This window comes from Cyclopterus lumpus, chromosome 18 (assembly GCF_009769545.1).
Source record: "Cyclopterus lumpus isolate fCycLum1 chromosome 18, fCycLum1.pri, whole genome shotgun sequence".
In the NCBI taxonomy this organism is placed as follows: Eukaryota; Metazoa; Chordata; class Actinopteri; order Perciformes; family Cyclopteridae; genus Cyclopterus; species Cyclopterus lumpus.
In genome coordinates this window covers 7,192,345-7,210,232 of record NC_046983.1, presented here as the reverse complement: position 1 = coordinate 7,210,232, position 17,888 = coordinate 7,192,345, and the positions used below count along the sequence as shown (strand labels likewise).

Below are 17,888 nucleotides of genomic sequence, written 5' to 3'. Positions count from 1 at the left end.
TCTCCTGATTGTATATTTGTAATCATACGTTGTAAACAGTGCAGACACAACATCTCATATCTTTTTCTCAACTACTGTCATACCCGAGGTTTGACCTCTGCTATAATAAATGACCATCTGAACCTCAAAAAGCCCTTGTTGCTTCTTGGACTGCTTCCAAACCACGACATAAGAAGTTTCTGACAACTTCAGTCCATTTGAGTTATTAGTTCATTAATAAACTAATTCATCTCAACGACACATACCTTTAACTAACGCTCCATGGATGTTGTTATTTATGCTTCAAAGGTTTAGCTTGGTCAAGTCCTAGCAACAGGATGTTTTAGAACAGCGTGGGGACGTGGCGATCAAAGACAATGTCCTTCAAGATGAGGAAACGGGCCTAAAATACTGTTTCTACTCTTTATATGTCATTAAGTGAGGCCCTCAAGCTCAGGAACACACGCACGCACCCAAATGGGATAAGTAAGCCTGGCTTGGATCACTCTAATATACCCCAATATATTCATTAAATACAAGTCTCACATCAGTTAATAGTAAAATGCAGCGTAGAGAAAAAAATAAACCCCATATGAATATTAAAAACGAAACGCTCCTTTAGTGAAGACAAAATCCAAATCATGGAAGATAATTCGAAAGCAGGTAAAGCAGTAAAAGTGTGATGAAACATATAAACAGAACCATTTTAACTGATGGAGAAATGTAATTTAGTTAGACATGTTGTAATTGTCTCCACCGTTGGACTCTTTTACAACCGAGCATAACAAAGTACACAACTTGAATAATGAGCCCAGCACCATGGTACCTCTTCCCTACTTCTCTTGACAAAAGTCTGTCTCTGCTCCCCTTCCCCCTCATTTTCTGCTCTCTTAAATCTCAACTTATCAGGCAAACTGCCTCGCTCTGACCCCCAATAAGCAGCACCCAGCCCCCACTGCAACATAGACAGGCTGTGGGGGGGGGGGGGGGGTAACATGTCCTGGATATGTGAGGGGGAATGCATGTGCTGAGAGGAGTCGTTGGGGAAAGGCAGGGGTCTGATAAGCCTTGTGGGTGGAGAGAAAGTGGGATGGATGCAGGGAGTGCAAGAGGAGGGAGGGAAGGAGAGACAGCGCTGTGGACTCGATCAGATGGGGAGGTACAAAGAGGAGGGCGGACAGAAAAAAAGTTCATACTTAAAACAAAGACCACAGCCAACGTGAGCATTTCTGCGTTACTGCTCCATCCCAACGGCATAGGCATTTGATGTTGCATGGGGCATAATCAGTTCCACTGACAACTCTGGATAGTGGAGAGAAGAAGCAGCAGCAGGAACCCGACATACCAACATACCACCACTAAATAGATAAGGCTTTATTTAAGAGGAAACCTTTAAAGACACGCGCTCTTTCAACCTGACAGAAGGTAGGCAGGGAGGGGGGGAAAGTAACCCTGTTTCAAGAGGCCAGTGGCGAGTTGAAGGGAAAAAAGAGACCATTAAAAAGGACTTAGTTGAAGCGTAAGGTTGGTGAATGTGGGTCGAGGACTGACTGGACGGAAGTGGTCTTGAGGAGACGTGAGGAAAGCGGCAACAATCTGGAGAGCGAACAGCGAGAGGCGTACCGGGCCCCACAGCGCAATGTGAGTACAAGTGTCGCTGCATCACTCAGACATATTCAAAAATCACGTCGTTATCATTCCACCAAGACGTCTTCCTTCAACTGAGCCCTCTGACCTGAAAGGACCCAAACAGATCTTACTTACTACAGTTGGACATTAAGCAACAAGTCTAAGAGGTCGCAGGGACATGGAATTAATTATCGCAGTGGCTTTCTTCCAAACAATAGAATAATAGAATGATGGAACAATAGAAAACCTCCCTTCAGCATTTAAGCATGACATCACTGCACGTACTAGCTGCTAATCTATTCTATGTGATGGCATGCACATGCATGAAGAGTGTTCAGTCAATCAAGGAGGTGTATTGGGTGACTACATGCCACGATGTGGCAGACGTGTTGAGTTCGTTGGACAATATTCCCCCGATTTAGAATTCCTTGGGTCAAACAATGGCCTGACGCATAATTCAAAAGAAATGCTCCTCAAACCATATTAAGAACAGTGAGTAAAATGGGTGGAGAGCCTAAATGTATTTTCAGTAAGGGGCACAATGAGTCACCTCACACACACACGCATGCATGAGCGCATACACACTTTCCTGCTAGTCCTTCCTATACGACCTTCCACCTTAAAACAATACTTGGAGCAACAATGGGAACCTGGCGTGGAAAATAAACAGCGCTCAAGCACCCAGGACGGCGTTGTAAATATCGCCTTCCACTGTCAATTCTGATATTCAGCCAATGGGAAACGAAAGCACAATTTGTTTGTTATTTTTGAATTACACACGTCCGTTCTGTTTCCGCTTCAAGTGCATATGTATCTAACAAATGCCCCAACATGAGTGTAATGCCTCTGCTCAGAGAAGTGATGTTATATCTCACGCTGGCGTGGAAGACACTGAACAGCTGTTGTAAGGCGGGATGAAGCAGCCGTCTCATTGTACACAAAAGCGGCAACAAATAATGCAATAATATTCTTTTATTAAATATGACCCATCACACGCCACCACCAATACAGTCCACTGTTGGTCCTTCTAGATTCGTGAACATCAGAGCGGTGGTGTACATGCCGATGTGGTACTTTAGCAGTAATACTCCATCTTGAGCGATTAAACTACTACGAGATGTACAACCAACCGCAATTAAACTAAACAAATACATTTACGACCCATTGAGAGCGAAATATCTTCATATTGCAAATGTGAAAGCGGCCATCATCTGTCTGTTGCGTTGGCGAAGAGGACAGACAGGTTCACCCTGTCATTGCTACTTGGATTTTTCCATGACTGGTTTTTTTGTCAGCTGCGCTGGTTACTGTCCCCCGTCTCCTGACCTTTGACAAGTGCGGATATCCTTCGCCAGAGACAGCTGCGCACCACATTGAATCTGTCATCAAACAGAATGAATTTTAACTCGGGATGCCCCCGAAACCGAATCTGTGACAAAATGAGTAAAAAAAAAAAGTATTGATAAGATGCGGAGTTAGTGGTTCTGCTATCGGTTCTTTAGCGGAAAATAGCAGCGTCTCAAACCTCCTCTCTCCTTTGAAGAAATGAAAAGTCTAATAAATTAATAATCTAATGAAAGCTAGTCACTTCAGTAGCAAATGTATTTTAAAATGTTTGGAACATCTTGTATTGCTAAATGTATACATACAAGGATAATACAGTAATGTTGATTCTGACAGACTCGTCTTCACGCTATAGCAAGACGATATCTTTGAGGCTGATATCAATATTTTAGAGAAAGAAAATCTGACAAGAAATACTGTATGGGACATAACTATTTTTTTTCTTCTCTTAATAAGGCTCCCTTAAATGTGTTTATTGTGAAGAAGACATACAGCACTGATGAGGACATTTTTACAGTTAATCATCTTTAATATTGTTCTTACAAATTTCTAATATTTTAAATTTCAGCATCGGCAGTTTCCGCATTAAACTGTAGGTTTTGTTCAAAGTGTGTATAAACAGAAGCTTTGATGCCAGTTGGCCTTCATCTCTATACAACATAAACTACATCGAGCAATTATGGCTCCTTTTCCTTTTGGACAATCAGCGCTCTGATAATCATCACCTCACAGACGGCATCACACAAGGCTTGCTTCCTGACGGATAAAACCTCTGACCTCTTAGTGAACCCAGAGCAAATAAGCATTTGATTCGGTATTGTGTAGCTATGGCATCCGACTACTGCACCCATCCAGTCTCATAAGAGGCGTGTCCCACAAACAGCCTCCAGACCTTAAATAGTTAATTGGGTCTGACCTTTAATTTGTATATTTTTCTGCCCATAGTTCACCATGAGTATGACTGGTACTCTAGAGAAGGGGGCCCACCACCAGGCCTTGGACCTTTCCGAGGAACTGCCGCCGCATCACCACCATCACCACGGCAACCACCACCAGCATTTCCACCACTCCAACTCACTGGCCTCCACCGCCGCTGTGGGCGGAGGCAGAGAGACGCCTTCACGCGTCGTCGTACCCCCTCCTTACTCCGCAGCCGAGAGCGGCGGCGGGGGCAGTGAAGCGCCCCTGGAGCTGCGGGGGTCCCTGGACTGCTGGGCCTGCTCCGTGCTGGTGACGGCCCAGAACCTGATTATCGCCACGATCAACGCCTGCCTCGCTGGGCTGGTGTTCGGGACCATCCTGACGCCGGCCATCGTCATGGTCGTGTTTGGCTTCCTGTGCCACTCTACAGTAAGAAAAGGGGGAGACAGGGGAGATGGTGGGGAGGTGAGAGGGAGCGCTGTGTTCAGTCCAGGGTTTTGGTTTTTGTGAGGCTTGTTTTCTGCAAGTCCCACTGAGAGCTTACTCATGAGCATTTTGCAACTCGTTTGTTCGCTTGATTGGAGATTTTTAAACCTCAATTAGACATTTGGTGCAAACTTCTTTGCATAAATACCGTAATTCATCAGACTTGTTCTAATATTTGTCCTCGGAAATATTTCCAAGCCTTCATTTGACCTCAACATCCAAAAAAACCCATTGCAAAAATGTGTTTGCATGTCGGCGAGGATGGATGTTTACACACATTTGTTCCATCTAAACAAAAGTAGAGAGGAATAAAGAAATAGCTATATCCATCTTTTTACATAACATCTAAAAGTCCTAATCTCATAACTTTGATCCAAAAGTTCCAAACAGTTGTGCCTGGGGCTTAGGGGTGGGGCTTGGCTCCACCAGCGATGAGAAGTTTTATAATCTGATAAGTCGGAGGTTCTTTCAGATGTAGAGGAGATGTAAGAACTGGAGGGGGTGAGGGGTCAGGAGTCTAGGGAGCAAGGCATCAAAAACCAAAAACTTTAAAAGGCTGTTTGGTATCCATCTGAGGATTTAATGGCTTTTGGGATCAGGCGAACTATAACAATGTGCAGAATGTGATGTGGACAGCTAAAAACATAAAAGACGACGTGGAACTCAAACAAAACAAGCTTCTTGACCAATTAGTCAGTAAGCATTAACCTGTGCTAGCCCAAAATGTCACCGCGGTTCAGAGACTTTTAATGCAAACTGATGGCATTTCTGCAGGCCGACGACCCCCTTTAATGACCGGAGAGAGCAGAATTCTCTGTTCCCCTGCTCCCTCATAATTAGGCCTCATGTGACAGCAGCTTAGAGGGGGATTAACCAGGACCAGGGAGGATGGAGAGAGGGGGAGGAATCAAAAGGAGAATGGGGTTGTGAATAAAAACGTAGATGAAGACAGGTGAGATAAGTATTTAGGGTTCTTCGAATGGAACAGGCAACAATGAGAACATTTTCCAGTTATTCGAGGGAATTCTGGTTATAACAGTCACACCAAGGACAATATTTCACACAAGCAAAAATAAGCACATTCTTAGAGGGCTCATTTGCTTACTCTTCGCCACACTCCCTCCCTCCTTGTTTTGCATTCCATCTCCAGCTGGAATTTCTTTCTGACCAGCTGTAACTCTACATCCATCCGGATGGCGTCACGATGTTTCTGTGAAACCTATGCAAGATCTGGAAATTAACATTTTCAGGCTTTTAGCAACAGTGTGAGATACTTTTTTATTATATATTAAAAGTGCATGCTCCATTTTCTCCAACAATGTTTACGAATACAACCTTTACCATAATAAATACCCCCTGAGCTCCCGCAGTTTAAAAAAAAAATAGTTTCTGCACTTTCCTCATGCACTTGAGTGTTCACTTCATCCTTCGTGGTGTGATAAGGATGATTCAGGCCCGCTGTCTCTCCTTTCCTCTCCCACACTGAAATGACCCTTTTATCTCCTCTCCCACTCCCCCAGTGTTCTGCTCAGCAACACGTGTACATGCGTCACCACACTGTGTTTATACACACATCAGTTCCCAAAAAGTTTTATTTATTTATTTATTGTCAAAATTTGGTGACCAAGCAATTTAGCGCATGTGAGAGTGTGAGAGACCTCAGACTACGTCCTGGCGTCTCCTAACCGAGAGCACCTCATCTGTCGTCCTTATCTGTTCTTCCCTGCACTTCACAAAAGCATTTACATCCCTGGTGCTCTATGTGTGCAAAGATAACTTAAAAATACTAAATAAAACATAATAACAGGGCCAAAACTCTCACCTAATTTGTAAATCTGCAAGCCAGGTTGCTCTGCAGATGACCTTTGACCTCAATCTGAAGGATCATAAAATATTCAGATAACAATCAACATGATTATGACTGTATGGGAGACCGTTGGATGCCCAGAACCAAGTTTGATTGGAAAAGGGTGGTACCTTTCGTATCCTATTATCGAAGATGCCCTTGAGCAAGGCCTTCAACGTGTGGGTGTGAATATGTGCCACATGTGTGCCACACTTGCTCCGCGGTTGAATAACCAACTGGCCTCTACAGCATCCGGTCTGCCGCCACATCATTCCAAACTATTCGTCTTTCTCCTCTCGTCCCCCCAGGTCCGCCCTCACGGGACGACCCCCTACTGCTCGGACCTGCTGACCGACGGAGGCTGCGTGGCTCTGCTGGTGGTGGGCTTTCTCTTGGTCACCCCTCTGCTGGTGCTGGCGCTGGCCGCGTACTGCCGCCTGGCCCGACACCTCCAGCTGGGCCTGTGCTTCATCCCGTACAGCCGGGCCGTGTACAAGAACCTGCCAGCCACCCGACACCGTGGCACGGGCACTGGCTGCTGTGGCGGCCGAGATGGAGCCGACGGTAGTGGAAAGGGAAAGGTCTGGGTGTGAAATGAAGATGGAAGGAAGGGGAGAGGGGAGGGGGTGAGGAAGACCATCAGATGAAGAATATGAAGGGAACTGAAGAAGAGAACCGGGTGGGGGTTGTGTGTGATGATTGGCAATGGATGCAAGGAACAGGAAAACAGCCAGAAGAGGGAGGAAGTTGTACACGGCAATGACTGTAACAACTAGCGGAACATCCGGGAAGACGAGCTATTGTTACCAACACTGACTAAAGGCCTACACCCCATGTCTTAACTTCAGAGCAACATTTCTGATTGTTCTGGGGGGGGGATACATGATGTACTCAGGTATTTGTCAGTATTTGTTGGTATAATTACAAATAAATACAAAATAAATAATAATTACGATGGTATTTGTTGGTATTATTCCACTGGACACATTGGCCGTTTTTTTAACTAGTTACAGCATGATGTCTTTGAGCAGAGGACACACACAGACACACACACTCACACACACGCATACACACACACACTCACGCACGCATGCAAGCACACACACACACATCAGGTCAAATGTGTAATTGTAGAAATAAGTTGACAGCATGATACTAAGACGCTGGATAATTCAAATCAATACATTACAGTATTTATGTAAATCAGCAATGAATTAAAACAATCAAAAGAACTTAACCACGTCTGACTGCCGGGGTTAAAAAGAAATGAGTTGTCACGAGGACAAAAGCATCTAATCTGACCTCCAGTCAGCCTTAACTTCCCTGAATGAAACCCAGGAAATAGTCAAAGTGAAACTAGAACACAGGTTACTTGACACTATATGAAAAACGTGTTTATGTAGTTTTCTGTTAAGTAGTTGCAATTTGTTGTGCCATTTAATTTTTAGAAATAAAGTTGTTGGATTCAGTTGGAGTTGTGTCTGTCCTGTATTTGCATTTGTTGGGATGGGATGAGTCCACTACTAGGGGGAAACACACTGCTTCAGTACCAGCCAACACCAAAGTGTATACAGGGCTCTGTCACCCCAAAGCATATGTATAGCTCCACAGGAATAGTGTTTTCTGATCTTAAAAATCATAAGCATTTTTACTTCTCACATTTTTAAGGGGTGCACCGTTCCTGGAGGTACTGCAATACCAGGTCGATGCGTGGAGTGGACGGAGCAAGCCCCTATTCCATCTCCCTATTCCAAAAATCAATTTAATATATGGTCCCCGGGTAGGGGACGTATCAGATATTAAACTGATAAGAACAGATACTACACTTGATCTTAGCCAAAAGGCCGAGAAGCGATGCCTGTATGAGGGCAGAGCGCAGGAAGACATTCTCTGCACAGTGTCCGTCACTCACGGGTCTGAGATCTGTTTCAGTGACAACTAAACTCCACGGGACCGAAACAGAAACAATAAAACACACAAGCTGACTCAAAAGTTCACAAAACTGCAGACAAATCGGTCGTTTTTTAACAAAGTAATGTTGTCTCGTGTGCAGCAACAGAGCGCTCCCTGGTCACGTGGCACAGTCTCGTCCAATAGGAACTTAAGACGCACAGTTTCTTGACTAACAGAGAGAGAGGCGTAACTTCTTAGTTTAAACACATCTAGTGTCCACTGACTCATAAATGCAACCCGAACCTTTCAGATTATATAATCAGTCCGCTCTGATACGATATGAGGAGCAAAGTAATATTTGATGTTTACCTGTCGGGACGGACAAAGAACTGCGCTCCATTGCCCTCTAGTGGAGAACGGAGGGAACACCACCCGGAGATGTCTCTTAGCCAAACATTTTGGCTTGTGACCATGTTCAAATAAAGTAATGTCTTTCATTCACAGGTTGCATATGTCTGCACTGGGAAACATAAATATAAAATCAGCTAAAGAGTAATTCTTCCTTCCAGAATTGATTGATCTGAATAGGTTTGTCAGAAACTCAGAGAATGAGAAGTGAAATGTGACAGGTATGCATGCTCTCATTTGGGTATTGCTTTCACTTACACGTGCACACAGCTGAGAGCGTGAATACATTATGAAGAAGTACAAAGAACAAATGACACTCACGCTCCCGAAAAGAAATCGATAAGAGAAATTGACAGATGTGAAATAAATCTGAGTCTAGTGTCTTTAACTTAGAATAACTATATTATGTATCGGGGTCCCGTTTCAGAGGCATAACGTCACTATGCTGACTGATGGTGCTGAATATATAGAAATGACCAGAATCAGAGAATATAAGGGGGAGATAATGTACATGAATGCAATACAGAATAACCAGTTTAAAACGTAGGCTAACACTTTTTTGTAACACTTTACTTGAGAAAAGACGGCGCATTTCCCAGCATGCAATGCTGTGTTTTCATGTGAAAAACTCACCAGTTGGATCTATTTTTACATAAAATAAGTAACAGCCAAACAGCTGGTTTAAATAAGCAGAAAATAACACATACAGCAATAAAGAAAATAGTTGTATGATCAACATTTGAGATTCAGATGAAAGAATAAAGTCACCCTTTAGTTTCTAGTATTAAAACCACTTCCTATTTCTTCAGCAACACGAAACGCAGACAACTAAATATTAATATTAATAAACGCCCTTTCAAACATTGATGTAACTAGAGATATGGATGAATGTTGCAACACAGTGAGTTATACTCTTAAATATCATAAGTGTATTTAATTGTTGACATTTTAAAGGGGTGCACCGTTCCTGGAGGTACTGCAATACCAGGTCGATGCGTGGAGTGGACGGAGCAAGCCCCTATTCCATCTCCCTATTCCAAAAATCAATTTAATATATGGTCCCCGGGTAGGGGACGTATCAGATATTAAACTGATAAGAACAGATACTACACTTGATCTTAGCCAAAAGGCCGAGAAGCGATGCCTGTATGAGGGCAGAGCGCAGGAAGACATTCTCTGCACAGTGTCCGTCACTCACGGGTCTGAGATCTGTTTCAGTGACAACTAAACTCCACGGGACCGAAACAGAAACAATAAAACACACAAGCTGACTCAAAAGTTCACAAAACTGCAGACAAATCGGTCGTTTTTTAACAAAGTAATGTTGTCTCGTGTGCAGCAACAGAGCGCTCCCTGGTCACGTGGCACAGTCTCGTCCAATAGGAACTTAAGACGCACAGTTTCTTGACTAACAGAGAGAGAGGCGTAACTTCTTAGTTTAAACACATCTAGTGTCCACTGACTCATAAATGCAACCCGAACCTTTCAGATTATATAATCAGTCCGCTCTGATACGATATGAGGAGCAAAGTAATATTTGATGTTTACCTGTCGGGACGGACAAAGAACTGCGCTCCATTGCCCTCTAGTGGAGAACGGAGGGAACACCACCCGGAGATGTCTCTTAGCCAAACATTTTGGCTTGTGACCATGTTCAAATAAAGTAATGTCTTTCATTCACAGGTTGCATATGTCTGCACTGGGAAACATAAATATAAAATCAGCTAAAGAGTAATTCTTCCTTCCAGAATTGATTGATCTGAATAGGTTTGTCAGAAACTCAGAGAATGAGAAGTGAAATGTGACAGGTATGCATGCTCTCATTTGGGTATTGCTTTCACTTACACGTGCACACAGCTGAGAGCGTGAATACATTATGAAGAAGTACAAAGAACAAATGACACTCACGCTCCCGAAAAGAAATCGATAAGAGAAATTGACAGATGTGAAATAAATCTGAGTCTAGTGTCTTTAACTTAGAATAACTATATTATGTATCGGGGTCCCGTTTCAGAGGCATAACGTCACTATGCTGACTGATGGTGCTGAATATATAGAAATGACCAGAATCAGAGAATATAAGGGGGAGATAATGTACATGAATGCAATACAGAATAACCAGTTTAAAACGTAGGCTAACACTTTTTTGTAACACTTTACTTGAGAAAAGACGGCGCATTTCCCAGCATGCAATGCTGTGTTTTCATGTGAAAAACTCACCAGTTGGATCTATTTTTACATAAAATAAGTAACAGCCAAACAGCTGGTTTAAATAAGCAGAAAATAACACATACAGCAATAAAGAAAATAGTTGTATGATCAACATTTGAGATTCAGATGAAAGAATAAAGTCACCCTTTAGTTTCTAGTATTAAAACCACTTCCTATTTCTTCAGCAACACGAAACGCAGACAACTAAATATTAATATTAATAAACGCCCTTTCAAACATTGATGTAACTAGAGATATGGATGAATGTTGCAACACAGTGAGTTATACTCTTAAATATCATAAGTGTATTTAATTGTTGACATTTTAAAGGGGTGCACCGTTCCTGGAGGTACTGCAATACCAGGTCGATGCGTGGAGTGGACGGAGCAAGCCCCTATTCCATCTCCCTATTCCAAAAATCAATTTAATATATGGTCCCCGGGTAGGGGACGTATCAGATATTAAACTGATAAGAACAGATACTACACTTGATCTTAGCCAAAAGGCCGAGAAGCGATGCCTGTATGAGGGCAGAGCGCAGGAAGACATTCTCTGCACAGTGTCCGTCACTCACGGGTCTGAGATCTGTTTCAGTGACAACTAAACTCCACGGGACCGAAACAGAAACAATAAAACACACAAGCTGACTCAAAAGTTCACAAAACTGCAGACAAATCGGTCGTTTTTTAACAAAGTAATGTTGTCTCGTGTGCAGCAACAGAGCGCTCCCTGGTCACGTGGCACAGTCTCGTCCAATAGGAACTTAAGACGCACAGTTTCTTGACTAACAGAGAGAGAGGCGTAACTTCTTAGTTTAAACACATCTAGTGTCCACTGACTCATAAATGCAACCCGAACCTTTCAGATTATATAATCAGTCCGCTCTGATACGATATGAGGAGCAAAGTAATATTTGATGTTTACCTGTCGGGACGGACAAAGAACTGCGCTCCATTGCCCTCTAGTGGAGAACGGAGGGAACACCACCCGGAGATGTCTCTTAGCCAAACATTTTGGCTTGTGACCATGTTCAAATAAAGTAATGTCTTTCATTCACAGGTTGCATATGTCTGCACTGGGAAACATAAATATAAAATCAGCTAAAGAGTAATTCTTCCTTCCAGAATTGATTGATCTGAATAGGTTTGTCAGAAACTCAGAGAATGAGAAGTGAAATGTGACAGGTATGCATGCTCTCATTTGGGTATTGCTTTCACTTACACGTGCACACAGCTGAGAGCGTGAATACATTATGAAGAAGTACAAAGAACAAATGACACTCACGCTCCCGAAAAGAAATCGATAAGAGAAATTGACAGATGTGAAATAAATCTGAGTCTAGTGTCTTTAACTTAGAATAACTATATTATGTATCGGGGTCCCGTTTCAGAGGCATAACGTCACTATGCTGACTGATGGTGCTGAATATATAGAAATGACCAGAATCAGAGAATATAAGGGGGAGATAATGTACATGAATGCAATACAGAATAACCAGTTTAAAACGTAGGCTAACACTTTTTTGTAACACTTTACTTGAGAAAAGACGGCGCATTTCCCAGCATGCAATGCTGTGTTTTCATGTGAAAAACTCACCAGTTGGATCTATTTTTACATAAAATAAGTAACAGCCAAACAGCTGGTTTAAATAAGCAGAAAATAACACATACAGCAATAAAGAAAATAGTTGTATGATCAACATTTGAGATTCAGATGAAAGAATAAAGTCACCCTTTAGTTTCTAGTATTAAAACCACTTCCTATTTCTTCAGCAACACGAAGTGCAGACAACTAAATAATTATAATAATAAACGCCCTTTCAAACATTGATGTAACTAGAGCTATGGATGAATGTGGCAACACAGTGAGTTATACTCTTAAATATCATAAGTGTATTTAATTGTTGACATTTTAGAGGGGTGCACCGTTCCTGGAGGTACTGCAATACCAGGTCGATGCGTGGAGTGGACGGAGCAAGCCCCTATTCCATCTCCCTATTCCAAAAATCAATTTAATATATGGTCCCCGGGTAGGGGACGTATCAGATATTAAACTGATAAGAACAGATACTACACTTGATCTTAGCCAAAAGGCCGAGAAGCGATGCCTGTATGAGGGCAGAGCGCAGGAAGACATTCTCTGCACAGTGTCCGTCACTCACGGGTCTGAGATCTGTTTCAGTGACAACTAAACTCCACGGGACCGAAACAGAAACAATAAAACACACAAGCTGACTCAAAAGTTCACAAAACTGCAGACAAATCGGTCGTTTTTTAACAAAGTAATGTTGTCTCGTGTGCAGCAACAGAGCGCTCCCTGGTCACGTGGCACAGTCTCGTCCAATAGGAACTTAAGACGCACAGTTTCTTGACTAACAGAGAGAGAGGCGTAACTTCTTAGTTTAAACACATCTAGTGTCCACTGACTCATAAATGCGACCCGAACCTTTCAGATTATATAATCAGTCCGCTCTGATACGATATGAGGAGCAAAGTAATATTTGATGTTTACCTGTCGGGACGGACAAAGAACTGCGCTCCAGTGCCCTCTAGTGGAGAACAGAGGGAACACCACCCGGAGATGTCTGAGATGAGACATGAGATGCAAATATGTGCATCTTAACAGCTCACTAATACGTCGTTATTCTCAAATAATTTAAATGTGTTTTGTTGGACTATCATACCCATTAATTAATAGGGCCCCCCAAAACTGCTGTTGTATTTGTATACATTTATATGTTTATATTGCCGCACTACTCTGTGTTATTGTATGTTTGTATGTTTGTACTTTTTCTCGCTCTGTACCATTTTAACACACCTCGGTTTTTATTCATTTAATTCAACACCGAGGATCTCCATGAACTGCATGAAGATTAGTGGTAAAAATGTCTCTTTTCATATAACATGTTATTATAATTATTTGTTGTTTCGAGTACTGTCATCAATCACTTGATACCAGTTCTCTGTGTCAGAGGTAGAAGTTATGCACCTTAACTTTGTATTGAACATGTATATCGCCAAAGAGCGATCATCTCCGTCTGGGTGCAATGGCCTCTCCTCTCCTCGTGTGCACCACCTTCATGATCATGGGGTCTCCTATAGGCAAGTATGTGTTATTCGTTTACGACAGATGCTCGTCCTTCATCTACATAAGAGTCAGCTTTCTGTGTACTGGAAGTAAAGCATCGATATCGTATCAGATTAAGCACAATGATGAAAAGACACTAGACCTGTGCATCAGTCGTATGACATCATTGTTAAAAAGGCGTTAACGTGTTGTTGCACTTTCCCGTCATGCTTTGCCGCACTGTTTGAACGCCAAGGGGCAAGTTACTTCCGGAAACCTTTTTGTTTTCACTTTTGCAAATGAATAGAAACATTGGCGCTCAATAAACTACTGTGTTTTTTGTTTATTCTTTAAGTCTTATTTGTACCAAGTAAGCATGTGTTAGTTCCACTCTTTGCTTTGGCTTCACTTCTCAACTACAGGGGCCCAATGTGATGTCCCCGACATGTAAAACTACAGTTTATTATCATATCACCTGGGATGAAGACAGTCGAGGGTGGACCTGCGCCTTTGATGACTCAACATCTCGTCCCCTAAACTCCAAAACAATGTCTCGAAGCCATGTCAAGGTCATTCTTTACTAATAGAGAGGTCAAGTTACTCATTGAGTTTTTTTTACACATTTTTTACACATTTACACATGCGCAGCTCTGCTGGATTAACCGGATCTAGTATTTTAAAAAAAAACTGTATAATAAATGGCCTAGACATACTATAAAACAAACACTATGGTTGTTAAACAAACGTTGTGTGACAAAAGAGAAAATAAATAAATACAACAATAAAATTAAATGATAAAAGTCAACGATCTGCCTTTACGTACAGCAGACTGCATTGTGAGCTGGTGGAGGTGATGAGCCAATAAACAATAATACAACTTTTTCCCAGTCCAACAATAAAGCTACCCATAAGACGATTTGTTAGTCCCCACTGGACCCAATAATATCTGGATGTATTTAACATTTCCAGTATACCATTGTTCCCTTATGTGTTCTGCCACCACAATGCTTATTTAAACACAATCTGACTCATAATGTCAGTAGCCCAGAAACACTGGAAAATTCTAAAAGGCTAAAGGGCCAAGGTGAAAACTTTACAGAAATTAGAGACCTCAGAATAAAGACTTTTAAATCTGGGGTTTTAAACAGAGGAAATTGACCTCCCGAAGGATACATCAGTCAAAGTGCTGCTAGGTTTTGCTCTCTAATCGTTGGCTGCAAGTTTATCCAGGTAATTGTTAAGCCTCTGGGATTGAAGGAGGTCAAGAGTAGAAGGAAAAACAGACCGGACAGGATTGTGTGGAGCACCACGCAAGGAGGGCAAGAGGCGTTCGACTTCTTGTTGTTTTCTTTTCTCACCGTTTAGGAGAGGGAATTAAGGTAAGCAAATTGCAGTGAAGTAACTGGGTTTACTTAGAAGATGTTGGAGATCAAAGATTTGCTGTGAAACCAAATAAATTCCCTTTGGAAAACATGATTTTGACCTTCTTTGAAAGTTTTTCCTTTTGCATCCCAAAAAGCATGCATAATGTTGATCATCTACGTACGCGCTATAACTGTAGGCCCATGACTGTTTATCCTCAGCATGCCGAGCCCAGGAGAGAGGACGCCCTCTTGCACGTCTGTCGACTCAGCAACAGACAGGTACGCTTAGAGCTACGGTTCTCACAGGAGACCACATGTGCACTTTGTGAGCGTCGCATAGCCCCAATGTAATACTTAGTCGACCTAACACCAAATATATAACGCAAAACATGTTAGGTGTGTCTTCCTGGTCTGAAGCAATGCCAACTCGGCTGATCCGTATTGAGTGGAGTTGTAATCAAAGTGTCTTCAAATCTCAAATGACATGTAAGCATTTGCCCTTTTGCTATGTATTGTTTGATTGGTCCATGTAGTACCAAAGGTGGATCCCCATCAGGTTCAGTGTCAGAAACACCCAAGAAATCATCAAAGAAGTCCAGGAAAACCCCCGATGACATGAACAAAGTCTACAACTCTGTGCTCAACAGTGTCTTTGGGGCGGTAAGTAGCTCACACCCACATTTTGTGATTTGACCTATATAGTTGAACCGGAGGTGACCACCTTCTTCGTGGCTGTTGTGGACCGCTGCTGTGTCCCTGTGACCTTTGACCTCTACTCTTGAAACAGTTTACGTTGCAGCTTTTTACTTTCAACACCAGTTTCCGCCATTCCTGCAACATTTAGACACATTTATCCAATAAAATGTGTGTTTGAAGAGCTCGAGGGTACTTATAAATCAATAATTTAAATGATTAACATCTCTATACAATACAGTGACTGTTCATTTCCAGGTATTTCCAGTTAAAGGCACTGCATGTCAGACATTATAACGTCAGAAGTGAAGCCGAAGTCAGGCAGTGTGGTCACAGTGTTGGCCCTGATCTTTCTCAAGCAGCTGTTACTAAGCCTGGTGTGTCCGCAGCATTAGTGGCTCATTAGTTGAAGCTTACTGCTGCACCTCATCGGGGTTATCCAAATGACGAGCACTGCCAAAATCAACCTGAAAATATTGACCTTTTCCATTGGACACTGATACCTGGTCATACCTGGGAACTGTCCTCTATGCCTGTCATTTTATGACGTTCACTTCTGACATTAACATGCATAATACACACGCTAATGAAGAACCCCCAAATCCTTGACATTGAAAGCAACGCGTGGATTTAATTAGAAGTTGGGGCCAAGGCACTTTGGTCGCATTTGCACAGTTCACATTTTTCTTTCGCAAAATAATAATCAAAATGGATTAACAGTTCGACATGTGTTTTATTGCATCTGTTTCTGCAGGAGAGAGAACTCGCTCAGGCTGAGTTGGACGGTGAGTGTCATTGCCACAACTCAGTGTAGATTACACACGTTGCAATTATTAACATGTTAATAGTTCCAGCTTGATTAATAAAATAAGAAAGCCATAGTCATTATTTGATCTGATAAACCACTTCTGGAACTGTTCCAATCTCCTCATGACCCCTAACCTTTCTGACAGAGTTGCAAGAGGCCTTCAAAGAGTTTGACTACGATCAAGATGGATACCTGAACTACAAGGACGTGGCTGAGTGCATGAGGACAATGGGATACATGCCCACAGAAATGGAGCTGCTGGAGATAGTTCAACAGATCAAGATGAGAAGTGAGCCGATAAGAGACCCGCTCAAGAATATATAGAGATCAAGCACAGCATGGCTCTAAAATATGCATCCCTCCTCTCCACAGTGGGCGGGTTAATGGATTTTGAGGACTTTACTGAACTGATGGGACCCAGGATGATGGGAGAGACCGCTGACATGCTGGGACTCAAAGAGCTCCAGTCGGCCTTTGCACAGGTCAGTCAACTGAAGTTAAACTATTAAACACGCTCAATTACAGAAAAGGGAAGGACAGGGTTAGTTTACTATAATGAGTTTATGACATAACAGACCTACAGGGAGCTTCAGGTTGTATTAAAAAAAATGACAAATCCAAAAGGAAAACCAGCTTTTCTTACAGTTGTCAACCCGCTCTTCAACCCTTTTTACTTTTCAAAAGTTTGACCTCGATAGAGATGGAAAGATCAACCAGGATGAGATGAAGGAGGCCATCAAGTCGATGCTGGGGGAGAAGCTGAAGAAAGGGGAGCTGGAGGAGATCATAAAGGAGCTGGACATCAACGCAGATGGAAGCATTGACTTTGAAGGTAACTTTAAGAAGTTCAGGCACATTTACACGTTTGACTTGTTGACCAGAAGTGTGTGTGTGTGTGTTTCACATTGTTGGTCCTACTTGTGTATCACATTGTGTGCTTGTGTGTACTATGCACTAAACACTCAGCACTGACTCCACTTTGTTTTCTCCCTCCTCCTCTTCAGAGTTTGTGATGATGCTCTCCATTCGCTAGCTGCTCCACCGCTTCTGAATCATACCATAGTTAACACAACTACGATCCATATTATATTGATAATTCAGCAATTTTTGTAAAGTAGGTATAGACATCTATACAACATAATTTGTTCCTAACTGTATTTTATGAATGGTGAATTTGTATAGTGTGGGAAAAATGCTGCGAATGCTGGTATTTTGAGAGAAAGATGAAAGTTTTGCAGTG

The 17,888-nt window shown here is 42.3% G+C and overlaps 2 protein-coding genes and 4 non-coding genes across 6 annotated transcripts; 2 read left to right on the top strand and 4 right to left on the bottom strand.

The window, feature by feature from the left end:
• Positions 1-1,108: 1,108 nt before the first annotated feature.
• Positions 1,109-7,165, top strand: tmem88b (transmembrane protein 88 b). The gene is made up of 3 exons (XM_034557697.1): positions 1,109-1,620; positions 3,898-4,302; positions 6,514-7,165. Exons 2-3 carry the CDS (start codon positions 3,904-3,906, stop codon positions 6,796-6,798), a joined length of 684 nt encoding a protein of 227 aa, XP_034413588.1. The 5' UTR covers positions 1,109-1,620; positions 3,898-3,903; the 3' UTR covers positions 6,799-7,165.
• A 705-nt stretch (positions 7,166-7,870) lies between these two features.
• Positions 7,871-8,061, bottom strand: LOC117748226. Its single transcript, XR_004611552.1, has one exon. It is a non-coding gene; the product is annotated as a U2 spliceosomal RNA (small nuclear RNA).
• A 1,396-nt stretch (positions 8,062-9,457) lies between these two features.
• On the bottom strand, positions 9,458-9,648 carry LOC117748215. The gene has a single exon (XR_004611541.1). It is a non-coding gene; the product is annotated as a U2 spliceosomal RNA (small nuclear RNA).
• Positions 9,649-11,044: 1,396 nt separating this feature from the next.
• On the bottom strand, positions 11,045-11,235 carry LOC117748203. Its single transcript, XR_004611530.1, has one exon. It is a non-coding gene; the product is annotated as a U2 spliceosomal RNA (small nuclear RNA).
• Positions 11,236-12,631: 1,396 nt separating this feature from the next.
• LOC117748238 lies at positions 12,632-12,822 on the bottom strand. The gene has a single exon (XR_004611563.1). It is a non-coding gene; the product is annotated as a U2 spliceosomal RNA (small nuclear RNA).
• Positions 12,823-15,367: 2,545 nt separating this feature from the next.
• On the top strand, positions 15,368-17,681 carry si:cabz01076231.1 (calcium-binding protein 2). Its single transcript, XM_034557362.1, has 7 exons — positions 15,368-15,426; positions 15,681-15,807; positions 16,595-16,625; positions 16,794-16,937; positions 17,021-17,130; positions 17,333-17,480; positions 17,653-17,681. Exons 1-7 carry the CDS (start codon positions 15,368-15,370, stop codon positions 17,679-17,681), a joined length of 648 nt encoding a protein of 215 aa, XP_034413253.1.
• Positions 17,682-17,888: the final 207 nt, after the last annotated feature.